Genomic DNA, 23,235 nt, shown 5'->3' with positions numbered 1-23,235 from the left:
ATAACATATTCAATATATATCCTTACAGTAATCATTTGTTCCGTATTCCATAAGTGCTTCCTGTACTCTGTGTAACATCCAAAACAGAGTTTTTCTATATAGTCTTGCAATTTGATGATCAGAGTCCCACAGAGGGGAAAAGGCCACCTACTCCCTTCCATTCCCTCACTTAACTACAGGGCAGTTAAAGTCAATAGGCTTGAACAACTGCATTCAGGAATGCACTTAGAATTCTTGATCAGACCACTTATAAATATTCATTAGCTATGTTCTTAAATACTCTGGAGGATCATGACTGATATCAGCCAGGGTGTCCCTTAAGTAAAAATCCCATTTGGGGTTTATATTTCCATATAATTCTTCCTGCTGCTCTCACTTTGCTGCTATAACAAGTTATTCTTGCACAGGGACATTGCTTTCACTTTTATATGAGAAAGACCATTTCCATGTCTGACAGTTTAGCAAAAACAAAACAAAGCCTCAAGAAAATTTTCAGGTCTGCCATATTAACTTCTCTTCCAGTTAGGTTACATGTTAGCACTACCATGTCACCCTCTCTGGGGCCGTTTCTGCACGGCGTCAGTATCACCTCCACGCCGACAAGAATTCCTACCGGCCGATATGGAGGCGAGGCCGCTCGCGATACGGCAAGTTGATGCGCTGGCGTGCTCTCCAGATGAGGTCCGGTGAAGGCGTCTGCCAAGGCGTGAGCTTCAAGTCAGAACAGCCAGATACCGCTTCCGTTCCATCACGCTAAGTTGATACCGACTGGGGGGTCGGAGTAGACAGCGTGGTGGCTGTCGCCGTACCGCCAGCAGGCCGTACTCCAGGGAATTCCGGGAGGACACGGGGTCGAAGTGTATGAGCGGGCTATGAACGGAAACAGCGTGTTCGGCGGTTGCTGTTCGCATCCCAAGCAGACCACAAGAAATGGAACATCGCCAGGAAGGAAAACATACCCTTTAAAGGAAAGAAAGTTGTTTATGCCAGGAAGGCTTGACTCTGGGGAGAGGGAGCGGAAGTCAGGTCGGCGCTGCTGCGTTTGCAGCAAAGCTAGCCGGCTTGTGCGACGATCTCCCGGCCCGGACGAAGCGTTTAGTCCCGGTCTCCCAGGGCGATAATGGAGCATGGTATTGGGAAACGGCCTGAGCAATTTAATTAAGTTGCCATCCCCTTAGAATGCATTTCTGAATGAAAAGTAAATGTTTCCTCAAAAATGATGTCATGCATGCATGTAAACTTTCTTCTCATGTTTCTGCTCATACAATGGAAGAATCAGATTATAGTAAATCATAACCAAATATTTTGAAAGCACAAGATGTCAGGAACACCTGTAAGCCAAAAACACATTTAAAAAACAACTGAGAGTTAAAACATGGAACAGCAGCGTTGTGTTACTGGACAGTGGTCAAGGGCTATGTTGAAGTTAGAATAGAGAGCTTTGATGTTAGAGATTCTGCCCAAGCACAAAGCTGACAGAGCCTTTATAACTCATTACCTTAAATCTAGATCTTATACTACTAGAAGAGCTGGCTCTTATGGCACAAACATTTTATAAGATTGGACAGTTTGTCGAGACTTGGGACTTCTGAGCCAGTCTTAACTTAACTTGGCTTAATAGTGAAGCTCTTCCCAACTTCTGAAATCTTCAGCCCTGAAACTTTCATCATTATAATCAAAATGTCTTTATTTAGCAAAATTGAAGCAACCTTGTTGTTTACAAGAGTAACTTTGGCTGCATCATGTACAGGAAAATTAAATCAAAAGGATCAGTATTTTATACAAACAAAAGTTTACAATAGTTTTTGCTTGCTTTATTGAAAAAAGTGAAGAACATGCTCTTGTCACTAATTTTTAGTGCATCACATCAAAAAAGGACAGAGGTTTTCACCGTGTGAAGTCAAAGCTTCCTTAAGACTCTACTAACCTTCAAGGACAGCAGTGATTTCTACATCGGGACAGGTTTGTGTGGTTTCGACTAGTGCTGCAGTTGTTAATAAAGCAATGGGTTTTTTACATGGCTGGTTTCCCCTCAATATCTTGGCCACAGCCTCCCAGAAGTATTCATCCCATCTCCTCTGGGTCATCAATGCTTTTCAAGTTTTTTACATCAATATAGCATTATAACAAATTATATACCCATTTTATTTTTAAAAGTAATTGTCTAGCATCATCCATTATGGAGATACATCTTTCACCTTACATCTTCAAAAAGTTAGGGGGTAGAAACTTCCTTTAAAAAAAATTAAGTTGGGAAAGTATCAGGTAAAGTGGCTGCTATGTGTATAGAAGTATCTGAATTTTTCCACCCACCTACACAGCAGCAATCCCACCTTTACTGCAATCTTTTCCTGAATTAGGAGCAGAGCAAGTTTAAGAAAGATCAGAGAACTGCTGTAGAAACTGCATGAGGTACACAAATGCACCACATTGTTGCAGAGAAATAAGGGAAAAATACACTTTCCTACAGCATTGAACTGGGCTAAAACACTGGGCTAAAACTGATATGTATTCTGGCTACTTACATCCTCTGTCATGTGTAGGATGCATGTGTAGGATGCAACTATGACACTGCTCTAGACTCACTAAATGGGAATTAGCAATGACATGTCAAAAGTTGCATTTGGGATGAATTTTGTCTATCTAAGCAGATTCTTACAATTGCATTGCTAAGGACTGACTGGGCTAGAAATCAGCACAGGGTGGTTTATCTGTACACTGCCACAGTTGAGCAGTTCACGGACCAGAGAACCAGGAACTTCAGATGCCTTTTCAGTGTAGCCTTTTTATGCTTTTAAAATGAGTCTTATTAAAATAAGCATTGTTATTTGCTTCTGGGAAGTTTTCAGCAGGCATCTGTTGGCAAATGATTGTTCTTAAATGTTGTTGAATTTCACAATTGTGTTATGGGAAAAGCATATCTCATGTTTTGTGCTTCACCCAGTTTTGTGCATACAACTCAATAATGTATTCCATCCCCATATTTAGTAAAGGAGGAACAATGAGGTGCCCCTTCAAGGTCAGCCATAAAAGACTGTGAAAAGTCAGCTCCCTTTTCAAGAGTGTTTTCTTTATGGCTGAGGATAAACAATAGCTTCTGCCACATTATTTTTTTTCCTTTTCAGTATCAAGTCAACTCTTTCACAGCTTTGAGCCTCATTAGCAAAACAACAAACTGCTTAGCTGACGGTAAAGGTCATCATACTAGGGATACTGACCCTTTTAATGCATGAGGGCTCTGTATGAAGCACAGCTGGCAGCTTACACTGCTAGGAGCATAAATTAGAGATCAGGAATTAGGAAAAATGGAAGAATGGGATCTCTACTCTTTTATGTTTTGTTTGGAATCCTCATCTAGCAGTCACCAGGAGAAACACCTTACTTTGGCCTATGAACTTACTGGCATACTTTCAGCCAATGCCAACAAGTCCTCAAGCAGCAGACATTCCGTTTTCATGAGGCAAACTCCCACTTCGCCTTCCATTAGAGCACTTCTGTACCAGCAATTCTCTTTTAATAGGGCAATGCTTGGGAGTTCAATGGCAAGGCTTAATATGAAAAGGTAAATGCAGTCCCACAGGCCCCTGGTGTTGCAGACAAGTCCTGGCAGCCATACAAAAAACTGCGCAGCCCCGTCACTGTTATTTAGGTCAACATTACATCATCACCATCCACATGTAATAAAATCTAATTTGGAACTCACAGACAGTCCCCAACTCTCCCCTGTTGTTCCAGCAAATTGTTGAGTTACTTTCAATCTGCAAGGCTTGTGGGAGGCAAACTATATTTTGATTTGTTTGTTGGACAGATCAGAGCACAGTGTTGATGCATAACAGGCACGTGCTGGGCAATGCAATTGTGCTCTGTAAGAAGCTGTCACAGCCATCCAGGTAAATTGATATGTATAAAATCAGACTCAATGGGGCTTACGGTATCCATTTTCAAATTTAAAACCTACTACACTGATTCTAACCCTCCATTTGTTCTTGTCTCACAGGGAGCATTTTTACCTTCTTCCTTGTGCTCATCAGCTATCCTTCACCTGTTTTTCATAGTTTAGGTCTAGTATTGCTATTCCACAGGATTTCCCTTTCCAATTTTTTTTTGTGGGGCGGGGGGGGGGGCGGAGTGTAGGATTATTTCTGCATTATAGGACTGACTTCCAAAGGACAGTAATATTGGTGCTCTTTCCTGTTTGGCGGGTGGCACCAGGTTCTGTATTATACCTGTAGAAATATAAATGTTCCAATCAGCAGTATTTATTTTCTTATTTGTTTCTTTTAAAAGTTCTCATGTCTTCTGTAGTTTCCACAGGTCTCACAGCCAAGAAGGTGAATCAGTGGACATTCTTTTACATTTTAAGGGTGGTCCTTACATTAGAGCAATCCCGTTAGAGTGAATGAGTTCCCTTTGGTTTGTTCCTGTAATAGCTGGGCAGCATTAAGATAAATCTAGGCAATATTTAGGTATGTAACATGTTCATGATGTCCTTGGAAATCTTTGCTGTACGATACAGCTGTTTTCAAAAAAAGTTTGAATAGGAGAGTTAATTAAAAGTCGAATTGTATTTCTAGAAAGGGAAAACCCAGCGGAAAATAAGGTCTTTCTGAATGGCTGGATGTGGAGGTAGTTAATCCTCTAGTTTCTAAATGAGCAGTCTCTATGATAAAGGCAAGATTTCCCAAAAGGCCAAGAAGGCTTCAGAGGTTAAAAACATGAATCTCAATAGCCATTTAAAAGAAAAGTTCCTCTCACAGGCACAAGCTCTGTCCCAAATGGCTAAACCATTCACAAACGGTTGTGTTAAATAGTGTGCTGATTAGGTAGGCGAAAGTAATTGAAAGAAACTATAGAGATCCAGCTTTTTGTGAAAATTGAGTTAGAGCAATTGATAAAGGTCTCAGATATTTTTTTCACAGAAAAACAAGTCAAACATAACAACATTATGAATGTATTCCTACAAGTGAGTTTGTCAGCACAATTACATTACCAAATAATTTGATTTCTTAGTAGTATGAAGTCATGGCAGATTATAGAATGCATTTTAAGATCTGAGGGGTTCTTTTTTTCAGTCAGAAAGGAATTGATTTTCTTTTCAGTTGACTTCATCAGTCACCCTTCCCTCTTTCAACAAAAAAGGAACTTGGTTTTGCCATAAAGGATTTGTTCGAATTAACCCTTCCAGTTGTCATTAATGTCCACAACTGAACCATAAGATTAATTACTTTGTGAAAAGGGGTTGTGGGGGAGGCTGGCAATAGAGAGGTTAAAAGGGGGTATATACAAATTTACTTCTGACTGTTCTTAATTGTTTAAAAGCTATTGCACATTTTAATTAGCATAACAACAACAGAGAAGAATTTGATTCCAGGGTTTAATGAAAAGACCCAGAGATACCACCCATGTTGATGGGTTCATTGCAGATTTCAGATCCTGAAAAATATTGCCTGTAGTCAAAAGCAGAAAGGATCACTGCCAGACCATCTGGTCATTGAGAAAGATGGGAGATCTCCAGATGGGTCTGAAAAATTCATTGTTATTTATATAGGTAACTGAAACAATTTTCCTAAGAAAGCATTTCTCCGTGGTGTATTGAGACCACCAACAAAAAGAAGAGGGGACTGAAATCTTGTTGAATTAATAGCCTTGGTGTTTACAGCTTTGGCATTTATTAACTTGTGGGAGCTGTTTATTGAGCCATAAACTCTACTAATGGGAATATTATCTCTAAATTATACACTTCCTACATTGTTTGGTTTAGTTATAGTACTATAGTTACAGTTTGTCACTATTACCCACATAACTCTCTAATAGGAATTTAATTGCTAATTGTTTGTTTATACTGGGAATAATTAACAGTAATAATGTACAGTATTTTGCACAAGTACAGGCACATTTCCCTACACTTTCCTCCCTACGTATACGGTGTAATGATACAAAAATAGCTAAATTCAAAGTGAATTCTATGAAGTAGCACATCTTTATAAAGCAAGTCATGTAGAGCACATGTGCTCCAGGGTACTGAATTGTTCTTCATCACCATGCTTCCTAGTTAAGGAGAGTCTCCTCTCAGGTTAAAGTGAATGCATGTACACTCTGTGTACACTTGATTTTTCATGTGTGCATTGAGTAATTTTTGTGTTACATTCAATGCGCATACAGAATTCAGTGGTGGCGAACCTTTGGCACTCCACTTGGCCATGCTGGCAGGGGCTGATGGGAATTGTAGTCCATAACATCTGGAGGGCCAAAGGTTCGCCACCATGGGAATATGATACAAACTCTCTATATATGCAGGTCCTTGTGGCTGGTTTCAACATTTCAATGTGCATACACTGGCTCTTTCTTAAAAACAGATGTGACTACTTATATGCTGGCTGTATGGGTGTTCACTGTAAAATGTGCACAAGACTTCAGAAGGTGATGAAAACAACATTCATTGAGGATTTCAGCAAACATCTGCAAGCAGAATCCTATTTAAAACAAACTATGGTTCCATATAAAGTTTGCACTGCACCATTGTATTCAAGATATTTTGTTTTTTTTAAGCACCCTCTGATATCATACAATGCCGTGCAAAGGTCCTCAGTTTGGCATCCACTGGTACCTTTACTGGCACTAACCAAGTGTTTTTTAGAAAGTGGGTTAGGCCAGATTGGGCTCTTGCAAAGCAGGACTGCCAATTAGTTAGTAGAGATCTGATTGGTGATGCAGATTAAAATAGCTTTGTTTCAGTGCCACCATAGTGTTGGGTTTATTCTCTCTCACTCCTCCTTCCCAGTGTCTTTTTAAAATTATCCCTGTACTTGGGTTTCCTTTGTATGTGGGGCTCTGTCTTTTGTAGAGGCTATTTGGTGGTTTCACCTTCCACCCTCTGTCAAAATGCCAAAGGTTCAAAATTAGTTGGAGACCCCCCCAATGTAGTGATTAGAGAGTTATGTTTAGAATAAATAAACCTGCATTTGAATCTTAACGCCTCATAAACCTCTCTATGGGTGACCTTAGGCCTAGTCAACCACTATTTGCCTAATCTAACCTATAAAGCAGGGGTTCCTAAGAAGGCATATGTGTACCCCAGGAGTATGTGCCAGGGCATTTGGTTTTTTGTAGAAGCAATTATGCAATGGGTTTACTAATAAGGAAGTGCAGTTTTAGGGAAAGGGGTTGCCAAGGAATATGTGAGTGAAAAAAGCTTGAGAATCACAGCTGTAAAGGAACAGATTTACAAGTCTCTTCTGTTCCTTCAGGTCGGTTCCTAGGTGGTCAGAAAATCCTACAGCCATACCAAGTCTCTCTTCATTGATGGATAAAAACTGCTGTCTTCATTAACTCTCTGGCGAATTCCACAAGGGCCCTTAAGAGACAGATAATTTTTTGTGTGTTCTATCCAACAAGAGAAGCAATGAAGAAGTTGCATCTGGTCAATTTTCCTATCCTTTTCAATATAAGGAGGCTGTACTTAACAATTCCACTAGCACAAAGAAACGGACTTAGGAGCAATAGATGTAGAAACTGTACCTAATACGGGGAGGGGGATTCCTTGGCTTTAAAAAAAATTGTGACTTCACCAGTATCCACCTCATAGATGCTGAGAATAAAGATGCATTTAAATGATTTTATTGTGATAGTGAATGTATAGTACAGTCTACTGGAGTATGCAACAGTTACAAACACATATATACTATACTTCTACAATAAAGGAAAAGTAAACATTCCCCCCACAATCTACAACTATGATTCTTTTATTTTTTTTCAAATTACAGTAAATTGCCAGACAAATTTGATGAAGTCGCAACATTACTCCACAGGAGATGTCTTGTGTGGACTAGTGCTATTCTTCAATGCCAAAGGCATCCTGTATTAGTGGTAAATATTTGATCTTTTTCACTGGAAGGGTTGGTGGCTGCCCACTCCATTCATCTTCATACTGAAAACAATGAAGAAGATAACAAAACAAGTTATTAGCTACATATAATGCAATGGAAATAGATCAACAGTGTTTCAGAACACTTACAATTAAAATTAAATGAAGATTTTTTTATCAACAGAGAAAGCAAAAGAAAACAATATGAAATGTACTGGGGAATTAATATATATATATATTTTTACAATTACCTTTAAGTAAATTCCTTGGGTACTAGCTTATTGGTGTGATGATTTCCACCCCACCCCCTTGCTTGATCTTTTGTCTAAGACATTAGACGTGGCATGTTAGCCTTGTGCAACTGTTTTTTTTTCTGCATTGTTATTGGTCTGTGGTCAGGGAGGGCCAACAAGGTGGTTTTGTCTTACAAGCGCTAGCCTTATGAAAACGCTGCACAGCTTAGTAACTTCTATTTTAAAAGAATCCTTATGTATACACCACTTTAACACTAAAGTGATGGGTTTTGGAATGAAGTCCTGTACATTCTGGTGACATATAGATAACACTCCAATAGATCAGTGCCACAGCTTTAAATTTCTCAGGGAAATAGTCTCTGAAAATCTTTCCTGGAAGGCTCATATGGAGATAACCAAGTCCTCAGCAGTAAGATCAACTCAGGCTATCCTGAAATTCTTCCGTTCAAAAGGTGGCTTCTGATTGTTCCCCTTTGGAGCTGCTCTAGAGTAAAGTCATTGCACAACTCTTGTATGGGGCTGAGATCTGGGGCTGGGACAACACGGTATCAAGCCTGGAGATAATTAGAAATTCTTGTTAAGGAAATGTTTGATCTTGCCTCAGGGCACTCCTGCTGCCCCACTGTGAGCTGAAACTAGCCAGCCTTCCATTAGGGCACATGCTCATGTTACCTTAATTAATTACTGGGTAAAGTTGAAATATTCTCCCTCCAATAACCTTTCTAATCCAGAGAGTGCTTTATACAACTCCAGAAAAACACCTTCTACATTGCTAGTTATCACAGGATTTTCTGCCATAATCCAACACCTACTGATACCCATGACTTTCCTCTGGATGGGTCTAAAACTTGGGATCAGATGTTTTGTATAGTTGCGGCCTTAGATAGTAGTGTCATTATTAGCTAGAGATTTCCCCATGGTTTAAACTGCTAAAATAGGGTCACATTAGAGATTCTTTTCTCCAGAACTTCCAGAAACTTAGAGAAGCCTTTATAGCCCTCAAATTTCAAACAACGACAACAACCATATTAGCAAGTTACTGTCAGAAGACACCAGTTGCTCAACAAGTATATATCTATCAAGCCTTGGAATTGGAGGATCTTCCTCATTATGTCCTATCGTATGACCTTTATTCAATCTACAGGGCCAGGTTTCTTGTAGCCATTTTAGCTAGTCTAGCCTAACATTCAGTGGCCAGCAAAATCATTTATCTTTCATCAGATGAGGCTAATAACTTCCACAAAGGATACAAATTTCTCTCATACTCCATACTCGTTTTCTTCACCCATTCTCCTAATATATTCAGAACAAACTCTTTTTCCTCCACAAATCAGTCAACTCCCACTAGAAATAGCTACCATCCAATTATAACATATTTCAATTACCCTTCTAGCTCCCCTTTCTTACTCTAGAAACTTACATTTAACCATGGCAACCTACATGTAAAATACCACATACATATAAAACACCACAGCAACATCATAGAAATAAATCCCACATAAAATATTTACGTAGCAAAACACCACATTCAGTTTTTCACTTTACAGAGAATTTACTTATTTCTACCCACCAGGGTCCTACCAAACATCAAAACATTAAAACATCAAGACATTAAATCAGCATTTAAAATATAAATGTAAATTATGAAATATTTAAACAATTCAAAAAAAATTATAAACCCACAATACAAGCAGGGAGAAGGGCCAATAACACTGATTGAGATAATACCAAGCAAAAGGATGTGCATTTGCTGGAGGAAGACAGTGATAGAGGAAGGTAGATGAATCTCCTTGAGGAAGGAATTCTCAGGAAAAGCTTGGCAAAGCCACAGCTAGGGAATCTGTACACTGCCCGTTCTCCCATTCTAAAAACTTAATCTGAAAGATTCATAGTGGCAAATGATGCATTTTAAAATCAGATATTTACTGTTTATTGCTGCTGGGGAGCCTGGGAAATGAAGTTTCAATTATTCCAAACTTTAAGATGGTTTGACTTTGTCTCATTGTTTTCCAACTGAGAACATTACTGTACACATCTTAAGCAGAGTTTGTATCAGTGCAATCCTACTGGGTTTATAAGAAGAACATCCTAACCAGAATTATACTCTTCTAAACCCAATAGGATTGCATTGTTAGTTTATCACTGCTATCGATTCCTAACCTGAAACTTCTAAAAACTTGTGTGGGTTTTCCAGGCTGTTTTCTAAAAACTTCTTTGTGAATCAAGTTCTGCATCCCTCCAACACAACAGGACTCTCATGATCCAACAGGAGTTGGATCATATTACCATACTACCATTGGGAGATCAATATCATGAAGACAGAATAAGGGTCTACAACATTACTTCATTAACAATGACTGAACTTTTAAACAATCTAGTTAGTATTAGTGGGGCCCGGCCACGCGTTGCTGTGGCTTATTGTGGTGAAATGGGAAAGGAACAGTAGCAGCAAATGAATTGCAGAGGCCAGCAGTGGGTGCTCATGGAAACGTGCAGGCTGATACTGTGCAATGTCATTTATGTGTGTGACCGCAACCTCCCTCACATCTCTTCCCTTGCATGGCACCCCTCCCCCTACCTCCCTCCCCTTTCCTAGAGTGGGTGGGTCATGTCCAGATGTTGTGCCCCCTCCCTCCCCTCCCTTGCATGCCACCCCTCACTCTCTCCCCTCCCTAACTTCTCTTCCCTTGCATGCCTCTCCCTTTGTTCCTTTCCTCTCCCACCCTTTCTTCCCTTGCATGCCACCCCTCCACCTCCCTCCCTTCCATCTCCCTCTGCTAGGGTGGGTGGGGCATATCCAGATGCTGGGCCTGCTCCCTCCCCTCCCTTGCATGCCACCCTTCACTCTCTGTCCCCTTCCTCCTCTTCCCTTGCATGCCTCCCCCTCCATCCCTTCCCTCTCCCACCGCTGAATGTGTATGAGAGTAGGTGTGTTGTGTGGTAGTAGTGGGTGAGGCACAGAGAGTGAAAGGTACCTGCATGTGAGGGGAGGAACCCCACATGACATCTCACACGGCAATGTTTGTTTGTTTTTGGGGGGCTTGAGTGAACTTGAATAGCACATACTTAGAGAAGCTACTGGGACAATCTTCATCTACCAAATCATCAAGGCCAATGATGAGAACATTTTTTTCTAGGACTTAAGTTTAGAAAGTGGCAGCAGATGGATTGAAAACACTGTGGATTCAGTCAGATGAATGAGAATCAGACTGTAGTTTCTGTGTGTCAAATGTAATAACTAAACACTCCAGAAGTACTCCATGTTAAATTACCACTGGGATAAACATATCACAGATATTGTTTAGGGATCCAACAAGGGGATTCAGATTCCATTTTCTCTTTAGTTTGATTCAATTTCCACTTTTCCTCATCCTTTGATTCCACCCCCACCCTCCCCAGTATGTTTTCTCATTAAAGCGCTCATATTGAGATTATCTCATGCAATTAGAAACACTGATACCCAATACAATTCTTCCAAGTAAACTGAATACATGTTGCTACTTTTAATCCAGATGTAATGCAGAAGTAAGTATATCAGCAACTTGCTGCTTAATCTAATTTGAAATCATATTTCCCTTGATATTTAGTATGGAAATGCCAAACACTAAAAACATGTCATTTGTATAGATAGTAAATGTTGCATATACATTTAAATCATCTATTTTCTTAGTAAAACACTGAAACTGGAAGACTGATCTTTTCTTAACAATCAAGTAAGAAACTGGATTCCTTGTTCTCAGTCATTGCTGTGCGAAATGTTATGTTTTGAGAGCAACAAAAATCATATGTTAGTAAACATGGTATCAGTAGAAAGATGCACTCACGATTAGGCAGAAATGCTAATTCAGTTTGGCTTGTTTGTTAAAATATTTTAAGTTTTTTTTAATGAACTTATGTTATATATTCAAGCCATTAATGGATATGGATGACATCTACAGTGGTTTCAATGAAAAAAAATGCATTCCCAACAGTAACTATTTTTATCTTCCACCCAACTAAGATGAAACTGTCATGAACTGTCTTCACCTAAGGAATCTTCTTTCCCAAATTTCAGGCAGTGTTCCCATTCTGAGGGCAATGAGACGCACAATGTATTTCTGATCTGACTTCCAGCCTACATCAAAATGGGATGAAATTCTCAGAGATTATGAATAATAGAATCACAGAGTTGGAAGAGACCATAAGACCATGGTGGCGAACCTTTGGAACTCCAGATGTTATGGACTACAATTCCCATCAGCCCCTGCCAATTGGCCATGCTGGCAGGGGCTGGTGGGAATTGTAGGTCCATAACATCTGGAGTTCCAAAGGTTCGCCACCACTGCCATAAGGGCCATCAAGTCCAACACCCATGTAGCAATGCACAATTAAAGCACTCCTGGCAGATGACCATCCAGCCTCAGTTTAAAAACCTCCAAAGAAGGAGACTTCATCACACTCTGAGGCATGGGCCTCACTCAAGAGAAGTGCAGGAAGGCAGAGGATTTGCTTCTATTTCCCTGACTGCTTTGACCTTATAATGATAATGATAAACACATGAATAGGTAGGCTTATGCATAATTGGGGTATCTGTGATAGATTCCAGTACAAACAAAGAGCTCATCTCCATTTAGGTCTTTCAGGTCCGTGCAGCACTCAGAGCATTTGCAACTCTGGAACAGATCATGAAGTGCTCTCACAGGGCTCATTCAAGTTTGAAAAATTGCAAGTGCATGATGCCCTTTTCCCCTCCAAAAAATGTAGTTATTAGGGAATGTCCTCAACTCCTGTGTGATTATGGGGAAAAATGAGTCAGAGTTGAGGAACCCCAGCCCAACTCATATGGTGCATTAATTTACATCACGCCCTTAGCCTTGCTTCGTTTTACTTTAGGATGATAGGGGACTCAGTTCTCTAAGGGGGTTTAGCTACGTTTAATTCCTGTTTTGGAGTTGGTAAGAAGAGGTTGCAGCAGAGAATTGGTGGGTGAAGGAAGGGTTAAGCTAGCACCTCCTCTCCACTACCAAGTCCACTTAAAAATGATGCTTGCCAACATTCCTTACAAGGAAAACAAGGAATTGAAAACCCTGTGTTCCCATGGTTATTCAGAATATATGCAAGAGCTGTGGGTTTTAAGGATGTACATGTATGTGCCTTTCAACTACAGTTTTCCAGTATTTCGAAGTACCAACCCTTAATCTATCCTTCTACCTCCCTTGTAGCACAGTTTATTAGGAATACGCAAACACACTCAATATTTCCAGCGGGATATGGTAGAACTGGGTTTGTAATTTTTATAACTGTAGAAATAAAACGGATTCCTTAAAATTTGTGTCTGAATATATATAGTTGATTCTGTGCATAAACTACCACTGATGTTTAATATTTCTGGACCTTTTGATCATAAATGTTTCTTATTTACCTGTAGAGGAATTAAGATGGTCTGGAAAGCTGGAATTGGATGTTCTCTCCAGTTTAGCCCATCAATTAATTTCTTATAATTTACCTTTTCCTTTTCGTCTTCAAACCTAAAATTAGAATAGATTATGCATATATTCAGTAAATAGTGTGCTTTAGTATTTTATTTGACAACAATGAACATTTGTTTTAAATTTGTTTTAAACTTTTAATTTGTTTTAAACATAATTTAAAACCTTAAGATTGACATGCACAATGGGATTACCAATCACATGCCCCCACCCCCCGCCATGTGTCCTGCCTCCCCAGACTCCCACCAGTTGCCAAGCCATGCCTGGTAACCCTATTAATGAAACAACTTCAAACCCTGACTTCAAGTCCTGGTTTTGAAAATCCTACCTAACCATAGTTACTACAGTGGCCTGCATTCAGACAATTACACTAACCATGGTTAGATTAATTAAATCAAGGTTTCCCATGATGTCTGACTGAATTTCTGCGCTATCGTTAGGAATTATACATCATAAATTTTAAAATTGTAATGCTAAAGCAAGATGGTAGAATTATTTAAAAATAAAGAGATTCATTTAACTTGGAAGCATTCACAATTGTCCACTGAATAAACAATGCAAAAAAAATGCAAACCAGAAATTCAAAGAAAAGCAAAATGCTAGAACAGAAACCCTGCCTCTACCTATCGACTTTCTCTGTTGTTGTTTTTTGTTGTTTTTTGTTGATTTGCTAGCCTGAACAGTTTCTTGGTCCATCTAACTGCCATTAGTGTAGTGAGGATTTGATGCAGAGTTTATTTTACATTCTGAATTTTCCAGAAGAACATCCTAGCTGAATATTAAATCATCTAATCTTGGGTGTGCTTTTAGTTGAGTGGTCTAGAAACTTTTAGCTCGAAAGGAACAGGCAGAAATTACTGCTAAGAAAATATGAGTTTTCCTGTACTTAGAGGAGACAGAAATATCAAACATATATGTTTGAATTAGAAATGTTAAAAATCCAAACCAAGTAAAGAAAATTGTGGTAGTGACCCCGAGCCAAATCAAAGAAGGTCTAGCTATATTCCTGCATTCGCTTGCTGATGGGGAATCTGGACGATTGCCACAAATATGTTTTACATTATTAAAATTATTCTTCTGGTTTGGGACAAGCAATCACTTATCACATAAAAATACTGAACCAATAAATTCCCATGTTTTTAAAGATTATATTCAAAATCCTAAATAATAATTATTCCCAAATCCTTTATATTTAAATAGCAAACACACCCAATAAAAGTCAACTGGCATGAAACCTGATTTTCACAAGGATTGTAGAATAAAAAGTATGCTTCCACTAACTCTATAGCTCTTGTAATCCAATGGATTATACTGCTACATTATTTAACATCCTGTAATTTTATTAACATGTTTTACCATTCTGTGCTCAAAGTATAATACTGACATTTGGCAGGTTCCAAAAAGACTGGAGAATGACAGAACAATAGTTTTAACTCTTATGGCTAGGGGAGGGAAACCTAGCAGATGTGTGTGTAGTGTCTGGTAAAGATACCAGAATTCAGAGAGGCACATCTTTTAAGAGGAAGTTATGATGGCCCAAAACCTTGTCCCTCTCCAGTGGCTAATATTCCTGGGCCTCTATTCCACACATTTTTGATGCAGCCTTCATTATATTAAATATTGCACAAGCACATGTAATTTAAAATTAAAATTTTGGTCACAGCCCTTTGTATGATAGGGTTCTTTGAGGTATGCACAGTAGATACAGGCCTATTTATTTCTTATGTCCTCCAAGGGTGCCACAGAGAACAATGTTGCCATATCATACCTGTCTTCATCACAACCATCTACTATGGAATGCTTCCTCCCTACATGCCTTTCCAATCAAATCTCCTTGTCATTAGATGGCAAGTGGATGAGATGAAAGCAGGCATCAGATGCTTCTACCAACACCAGATGACCAGCATGGAGGAGGCCTTTCTCATCCCTCTCCAACGCCCTCCCCCCCCAAACCACTGTCTTGAGAGGGAAATGTATCAGATTCAAATTGCATGTCCATCAAGCTGCTTACACATATGGGGGAGCCAGGAAAACATTAGGCTATCACTTTTGATTAACAAAGTTTGTCTGTTAGAGGGACAAATAAGGTTGAGTGTACACACCACAATTTAACAAGAGAGAAAGATTCTCAGAAGATAAAAATATAGCTGTTGACTCCACTGAGGCTCAGGGATGACAATCTACATAACATTGAAACAGGAACAAAGAGGCACCAGGGCTACCTCTCCTATTCCTCTCATTTGACTTTCTCTTTTAAAAAACCTAAAGACTATTGATTGTTTTAGCAATATCCAGCTATATAGTTTTTCACTGTTTCCATAAAAGTTCAAACCGTGCTTTGATATATCAAAAAACCCACACATTTACCTCACCCCTAAAACTAGAATGATATAACTCAGGAAATAACCACGAATCCATTCCAGTTTTCAGTTTGTTGGATTAAGTTTTCAATGAGTGAGCCAAAAAGTGTGGGAAACTGTTAAAGCCCTTACGATGCCTTAGGTCATCTTAATTACAATCCAATAGCCATGGCAAATTTGATTAATGTCAATATTTTAGATAAGCAATGCATTCCTTTGGTCCATTTTTACTGTAGTGTATTTAACATTAACGCTATATTTCTAAATATCCTGGGTTTCAATTCAGAAAATGCTGATGGCCATAGACAGCAATCAAATGACTGATGCAATAAAGAGTAACTAAAGCTCTCATCTTAGTGAAATGCATTTAAAGCCAGGTTATAAATACAATAGCTTCATATTGTTCCTCCACAGTTTATAAATTTAAAAGGCTATCTCTTAAATACTTAGAATTTTTTTCACTACTGATAAAACACAACTGTCTTCTCTAGCTGCATTTATTTAATTAGTGTTTTACAGGAAAGGAGATGGAATTCTGGTCGTCCTAAAACACCTTTTGGCAGTTCAGGTTAATGGGAGTTCTAAAAATGAATTATTTTACTCCCTTTGTCAAATGCTCATGACCAGGTGTCAGAAATGATGAACGTGCAGAAAATTGCAAAGGCTCCCCATCTGCCTACCACAGGGAACTCCCTGAAATGTCTGCTTCATGAACTTCTGGAAAACTATGGTTTTCATAGCATTCATTATGGTGCCTTTAAAATAAGGAAAATACTGAACATTATCTGCTGATGTCCTGTGATTGTGATGAGGTATAAAAAATTTAAAATCAACACTTCTTGCTGATTTACAATACACATCACATATTGCTATATATTTTCTTTTAATACAGTCTAGAGTTGTGCATTCACATGTCTCTGCTCCTCAGCACAATACTGAGGTTACATATTCCAGATCCTTTAACCCTTTGTGTTACAACACAAATATGGCACAAAAGGTTCATGTTCTAAATATGGTATTTGTGGAAGGCAAGAAGAATGCCAATTTACAGCTTACCATTTTAAACAACTTACAGCCTTATCCAAGAGGGGGGCCGAATCCACTGGTGGGAGCTGAGCAAGGCTACATTGGTGGAGCAGTGAATTTGCCAGTGGGCAGCCACTACGGCCCTCCCAGCAGTAGGATGCAATACAGGACACTGTGCCAGTGTCCCTGCACCCCCACCACCACTGTAGGGGGCACAGTCTGGGGTCCTGGCTGGGGAGGAGTCAAAGTTAGTCAGCTTTCTCCCAGCCACTGGCCCTGTTATACCAGCGGCTAAGGCTTCAGACTTGTGCCTCTAAAAAGGTGGCTTAAGTCTATTAAGTCCAATGGCAGGAAGGCTTTTTTGCATTTGAATTTTCCCCACACCACTGGGAAGCCTCCTTGGGGCAGCAGGGAAGCCCACTGGATGGGACTGTTAGGCTAAAAACCCTGACCTCCAGTGGCTGCTAGACTGGATGCCCAGTGACTGCCAGCTACTTAGCAGATTATAGCTACCTGCCCCAGCAGAGTATAAAGCAACAAGGGCTAGAAGCTGCTTCTGTTGGTCTCACTGTTGTTGGTCTCACTGTTGCTCTGCTTCGGACCTGTTCCTGAATCTGCTATCCTGCTCTCGTTACCTTGCCTTGGACAATGTCTCTTGGACTATTTTTTAGACTCCTCTTTTGGACTGTTTGGACTTTGTTTGACTCTTTGTGCTTGTCCTCGGATCATTGACCTGCATTTGTATTCCCTAGTTTGGAAATACTTGTTGCTCCAGTCAGTGGCCAACCAGACCATGACAGTTCACTTGTAAGAAATACACTCATCCCACATTCGTTTTGAGTAAACAAATTTTGTAAGTTTTTATATCATCTCAAAAACCTTCAAAATTTGCTTGAAAAGGGGTAACAGTGGCCCTCAAGAAATGCGTGAATATGGCACAGACAGTAATGCTGTACATACATCATCTAAACATCATCTACTGTCTTAAACATGACTGCTGGTCTGTTGGTCTGCAGGGCAGACTCATCACACCTCAGACAAGCTCCATCTCTCTTCTTAAAAAACATTTCTGTGTGATCAGACTTACGCAACCAGAACTGCTCGCAGGAGATCATCTGCTATGGGCAGCCTGAAGGACTTGCAAATCGTCCTGCCCTTGTTAGTGGCCAGCAGTCCACACCTGAACAAACAGAAATAATGTTTTTCATATGTATAGGCTTCTTATGAATCTTAAAATATGAAAACATTAGAATCATCTTTAAAAGGATACTAGGCATGTATTGAAAAGAAGGAAATACTTCTGGAAAGAAAACATTCTACAAAACTTGCCAGTATGACCCTTCCCTTTAAGCAGATCCCTAAAGGCAAACATTAACTGAATTTGGACAATACTTCAAGTTGACATTAAACTGGCAGGTGCCCAAACCTGGTTAGTGGCTGGGCTTGCATGTGTACCTTCCTTCTCCCCAAATCCTTCTCACATGGGGAATCTGAATTAACAACTAACTCTACCCAAAAATGTGAGGTTCACAAGTTAGCTGTAATTAGCCCCCTCAGAAGGATTCTAACAGAACCTGAATTTGTAGGAGTAATGCTAACTCTAGATAAGGCACATGCTTGTACCCATATGTCAAAGGTAACCAAAGTTAGCTTCTAACTGGGATATAAGTGCAAGAAAAGAAAGGGGGGGAGCAAGGCTTGTGCACAAGCCCAGAAATAAGTTAGGTTCATGCATGTACCAGTTTTAATGATGGCTTAAAAAGAATGGCTAAAAAGAATGCCTAAGCATAGCGTTTGTGTCGAGAGAAAGTCAGTATATGTGGACAGCAATGTTCCCCTTCTCCAGATACCAGCCAATTTCAGACTCCTGGAAAAAGACTTTTCAGACTCTGCATAATGAAAAAGAAATCAGTCCTCCCCTTCTTGTCTTCACCTTTCCCCTCCCCACACTTTTGGCAGGGAAAAAGGAAAAAGAAATCTCCACGCACATGTTTGGTCTGCCTGCCACACCTCACTCATGAAATTCTTCCCACCCCTGCTTGCTGAATGACTCTGCCTCCAAGATATTTGGTGCTGGTGACAGAAAAATATTAATCTTTCTTCTCTTTTAAATCTACAGTGTTTGAGCTGCCTAAATTATTTTGGCCTATAACTTGTTAATAGTATCAACAAGTTTTATTGTAGTAATGAAATCCAAGCAATGTGATACAATAGCACAGTAAAGACAACGTATGCCCGATAAAGAAGGGAGGCAGAGAAACAACTGCATGCCATTATGTTGCTGAAGTGGCCCGCAGGCCAGCCACATTTGTCGCTCACATTCATGTAATGAAAGAAGCAAAGCTGTTGAGTCATCACCAAACTAATATAGCAGATGATCTGGCCATAAGCATTACAATATTCTTATCCAAACATATGTACCATGGGAGTCTGTCCTGTAACTAAAAGAGGCAACTCAATGTATTTAGAATCAGGTTATAATTTCTATACATTTCAAAAACACTAAAAGCAAGTCAGGTAAGGAATTACAACTTCTCTAGTTTCTTAGGTTGGAGATAATTAATATATTCAGGCATCTGAGAAAAAAGAGAATCCTTACTTGTCTCTGTCATTGTAGACAAAGGATGCCAAAAGTTGACCAAAATTCTCAAAGCTACTTTTCTTCAGCTGTTCTTGGGACACTGCTAGAAGGAACGTAACATCCATCTCATTCTTATCTCTTACACTGTAATATCGCCCAACCGTCATAATTTCATGTTCTGATAATTTTCCATTTGAGATATTCATCATCACGTTTCTGTGAATTTCAAAATAAACAATTATGTCCATGTGAAAAAAAATATTATATGCAATTAAAGATCTTGGATAGGAGTTCCAGTCAATAAAGGATCCTTGTTTTCAGCCCAAGAACCTGTAGGCTTCATATTCCTGGGTACGCTTTTAAGAAACGACAATGATAAACGTCTATGCTGGCCAACATTATGGAACTTAAAAAGAAAGAAAACAAAACTGCTGTCTTAAAATCCAAGTTGATGAAGCTTCACAGCTTCTACACAGCAATGCTTTGGAAGGAAGAAGGTGAGTATTAGACGCACAAGCACAACTGGATTGAAATATGTCAGTTCTTGTTATGAAAAAGAGAGGCATCTAAAGAGTGGACCAGGAAATATCTTTTGCCTCTCTCAGACACAGGCTGTTTTGAAGATACAGCTGTCATTTTAGCAAGAAATTCTGATGTTCAATTCAGGGTCTTGGGGGCTAATGGGAAAACTAAGGGGGATTGAAGGAACTCTCTTAATATTTTAATTTTCTTTCATTACGCTCTATGTGACATCTTAATACTGAATGTAGGCTGTGGCAGTATGCAGCTGAAAGCAGAAAATACCCCTCCAGCATTATGGAATCTGCTCTAGCCAATATCCATGAACTTTAGTTCACATGTTACAGTTGTTCAAATGAAGCATACACTAGGGAACAGTAACAAACATTTATGAGACTAAAATGTATTGTCTGCATCGGCTAAGTATCAGAGCAATTCACTATAGTGTTCGTGTTTAACCAGCAACTACATCAAGGTTTGTTTTTGTCAAGCTCCACAGCACAATGAAATGGAAAACTGTCATCAGTGTTATCTGATTATGTGCTTGTTTTATTTACTCATCAAGCATAAACTGCTTTCTAGAACATTTGATCAGATCGATGTAGAAATACCAGCGATTTCTTAAGGAAACAAAGCAAAGAAAGCAAGATTTTACAAATGTACAGCAAAGAGAAATGTTATTAGAATCCTGTTCAACACATCATTTACGGAGTTTGAGATAATGCACTCTGGGACAGGGAGAATTTACATTTCTTGATTTGTTCTGCTTTTCAGCTTGTTCTGAATTATTGTCTTGTAAGAACAACAGTAAACAATTACTCTGAGAGAAAAAAAGACATCTGTAAATATTTGTTTTGTCGGTATCCAAGGAAGAATGGATTAGAAGCAAATTTCGAAACCTGTACGAGTTACTAAACCAATTGCAGTGTAACTGATTTAAAGATGTTACTTGGCAAAGGTCATTTAAAATGCCTGTGTACATCAAACAGACACCTGTTCTATATACTGCTGAGTTTCTTAGGCACAATATATTTTACATGTTTTGCGTGTTTGATTGCCAGTGTGGTTAGCGGTGTCAGATTATAATTGGCAAGCTCTGGGTTGTCTGGGTTCTGGGTTCAAAACATTCATGCTGAGTAAGTAATCTGCTGCAACCAGTCATGCTCTCTCAGCTACCTTGCAAGGTTGTTTTCAAGATAAAAGAGAAGGTAAAAGAACAATGTACACTCTTCTTTAGAGGATGGGTGGATAAAAATGTGAAATATGCCCTTGCACATTGTTGGATTCGGTGATATACAAATCAAACAAATACATGGATAAATGAAGTTACAAGATTTTTTAAAGTAATCACTGGAATGAAGTGTCAAAAATTGCATTATGTCGTACACACCTATGAAAATAAAAAATAAGCATTTTCTTATAAGGAAACAGATGGCCAAATCCCACATGGAAGTTCAACATGCAGAAAAGGTCAAAAGAAAGCTCCATGGTCTCTCTGTTACTAAAGAGAGTGTAATATTGAAGTCTGTTTGTGGTCCATGGGATGAAGACAGTCAGACTATCCACAGGCCTATGGATTTTCTCATTCTTTCTTACTGATGGGGACCTCACACAGATGGGCTTCTAAAACTCAAGAGCATTGAATTAAATTGTATTCCTGAGTCATGTGTTCTACAGTCTCACCTAAATTCATCATAGTCCAAAACAGTGGTATGCTGAGGATCACTAGCTGCAAAAATCTGCTTAATCTCTCTTGACCTTGGCTCTCCTGTTGCTTTCAGTTTATTCAAGATGGTGTTGATATTGGCCATGGCAAACTGAAGATATGTGGTAGTGGAGAAAAGAACAAAGCACATAGTCAAAATACATGAAGCATCTTAGTGAATGTACAACAAGAAGACCAAAACTATGAACAGCCAGATTTTTTAAATTTATGAGGCACAACCACAGATCACCTGAAAACCAATCATTTCAATGCAGTTGTCAAGGTCCCCTTAATGCCATAGTGCAAGATAGTGTTTTCCACGTATCAGAAATAAAACGTCTTTAGGTCATTTTAAAAACCATTTTGTGGGACAAGTTCACACAGCTCTCTCTCCCCCAAATGTCTTCAAAATGTTTTACTTCTCTCACCCAGGTTATTAAAAAATCGATAAACTAGCAACCTTTTCCCTCCAACCTAAGCTGAAGACATTTCCATCCTGCTGAGCAAACAAAAGCAGGCAGGAAATGCTTTAATTTCTCGTGATCAAATTTCTTACTTTCATTTTCACTGGTTATGTCCACCATTTTGTGTGCTGCAGCAGAGATTCTCTGAAAGGTTCCCCAAGGAACCTTCTTGCAGCCTTGCTTTATGCTCATCTGCACATGATTTCCATGTAAAAAGTAGATAAAGTTCATTTCACCTAGTGATGGGTCATTTTTCCTTTTTTGTTTTGTTTTGAGGAGGATGTCTGAGAAGCTATGTCATGATTACAGAACCACAAATATGGGCATATTTGTGTTGTCATAGCTTTGAAGACATTCTACTCAAAACCAAAAAAAGAGGGAAAATGACATATGGGTTGGATCGCTAAGCAACACAAGCATTATTCATCTACTTTTTACCTGGAAATTGTGCACAGATGAGCTGCAAGCAGAGGAAACCTCCATGGAAAACCTTTGCCAAAACAGTGGAGGCAGAGAATCTCTGCAGCAGCACACAAAATGGCAGGCACAACTGTGAAATTACAGCAGGTGGGAAGAAAGATCCAATTTGGCTGGCAAAGCTTTTGGCTGCCTGTTTTTGGTGGGCTGTGCATGAACTTAAAAAGCCGAAGTGAATCTTTTTAAAATGCCTAAAGGATTTCTGCTATGCAGAAAGGACCAGTATGATGTACATTCATTTTCTCAACCACATCAAAGGAATTTGTCCTCTAAACAGCTATAATGTTGTTAGCCTGACAAACGAGCCACTTTATTTTGGGTACATCTTCTCATCTTATAGTTTTCAGTTTCCTTTGCAAAGAACTGAAGAAAAGATAAAGTATGGTTCACAGTGTCATTTGAAATGCTTCCAGTTTTGCCAATATGCTCATACACAGGCTTGGCTTACTAAAAGTTCAGAGTCATACAGGGAAGAATTAGATGGAAAGGGCATGAAGAATTTGTGTATAAACAATTC

At 39.2% G+C, this 23,235-nt stretch overlaps 1 protein-coding gene across 1 annotated transcript in view; it reads right to left on the bottom strand.

Annotated features, from left to right (window-relative positions):
- Positions 1 to 7,601: 7,601 nt before the first annotated feature.
- The window catches only part of EFHC2 (EF-hand domain containing 2), a 52,101-nt gene continuing 36,467 nt past the window's right edge, over positions 7,602 to 23,235 (bottom strand). The window contains exons 11-15 of the mRNA XM_048494353.1: positions 21,756 to 21,889; positions 19,572 to 19,769; positions 18,060 to 18,152; positions 13,520 to 13,625; positions 7,602 to 7,927 (exon numbers count right to left, since the gene is read on the bottom strand). Of these exons, the coding sequence (XP_048350310.1) occupies positions 7,832 to 7,927; positions 13,520 to 13,625; positions 18,060 to 18,152; positions 19,572 to 19,769; positions 21,756 to 21,889 (627 nt within the window). The 3' untranslated portion in view covers positions 7,602 to 7,831. The remainder of the gene's footprint in view (positions 7,928 to 13,519; positions 13,626 to 18,059; positions 18,153 to 19,571; positions 19,770 to 21,755; positions 21,890 to 23,235) is intronic.

This window comes from Sphaerodactylus townsendi, linkage group LG04 (assembly GCF_021028975.2).
Source record: "Sphaerodactylus townsendi isolate TG3544 linkage group LG04, MPM_Stown_v2.3, whole genome shotgun sequence".
Classification (NCBI taxonomy): Eukaryota; Metazoa; Chordata; class Lepidosauria; order Squamata; family Sphaerodactylidae; genus Sphaerodactylus; species Sphaerodactylus townsendi.
This window is presented reverse-complemented; position numbering and strand designations above follow the sequence as displayed.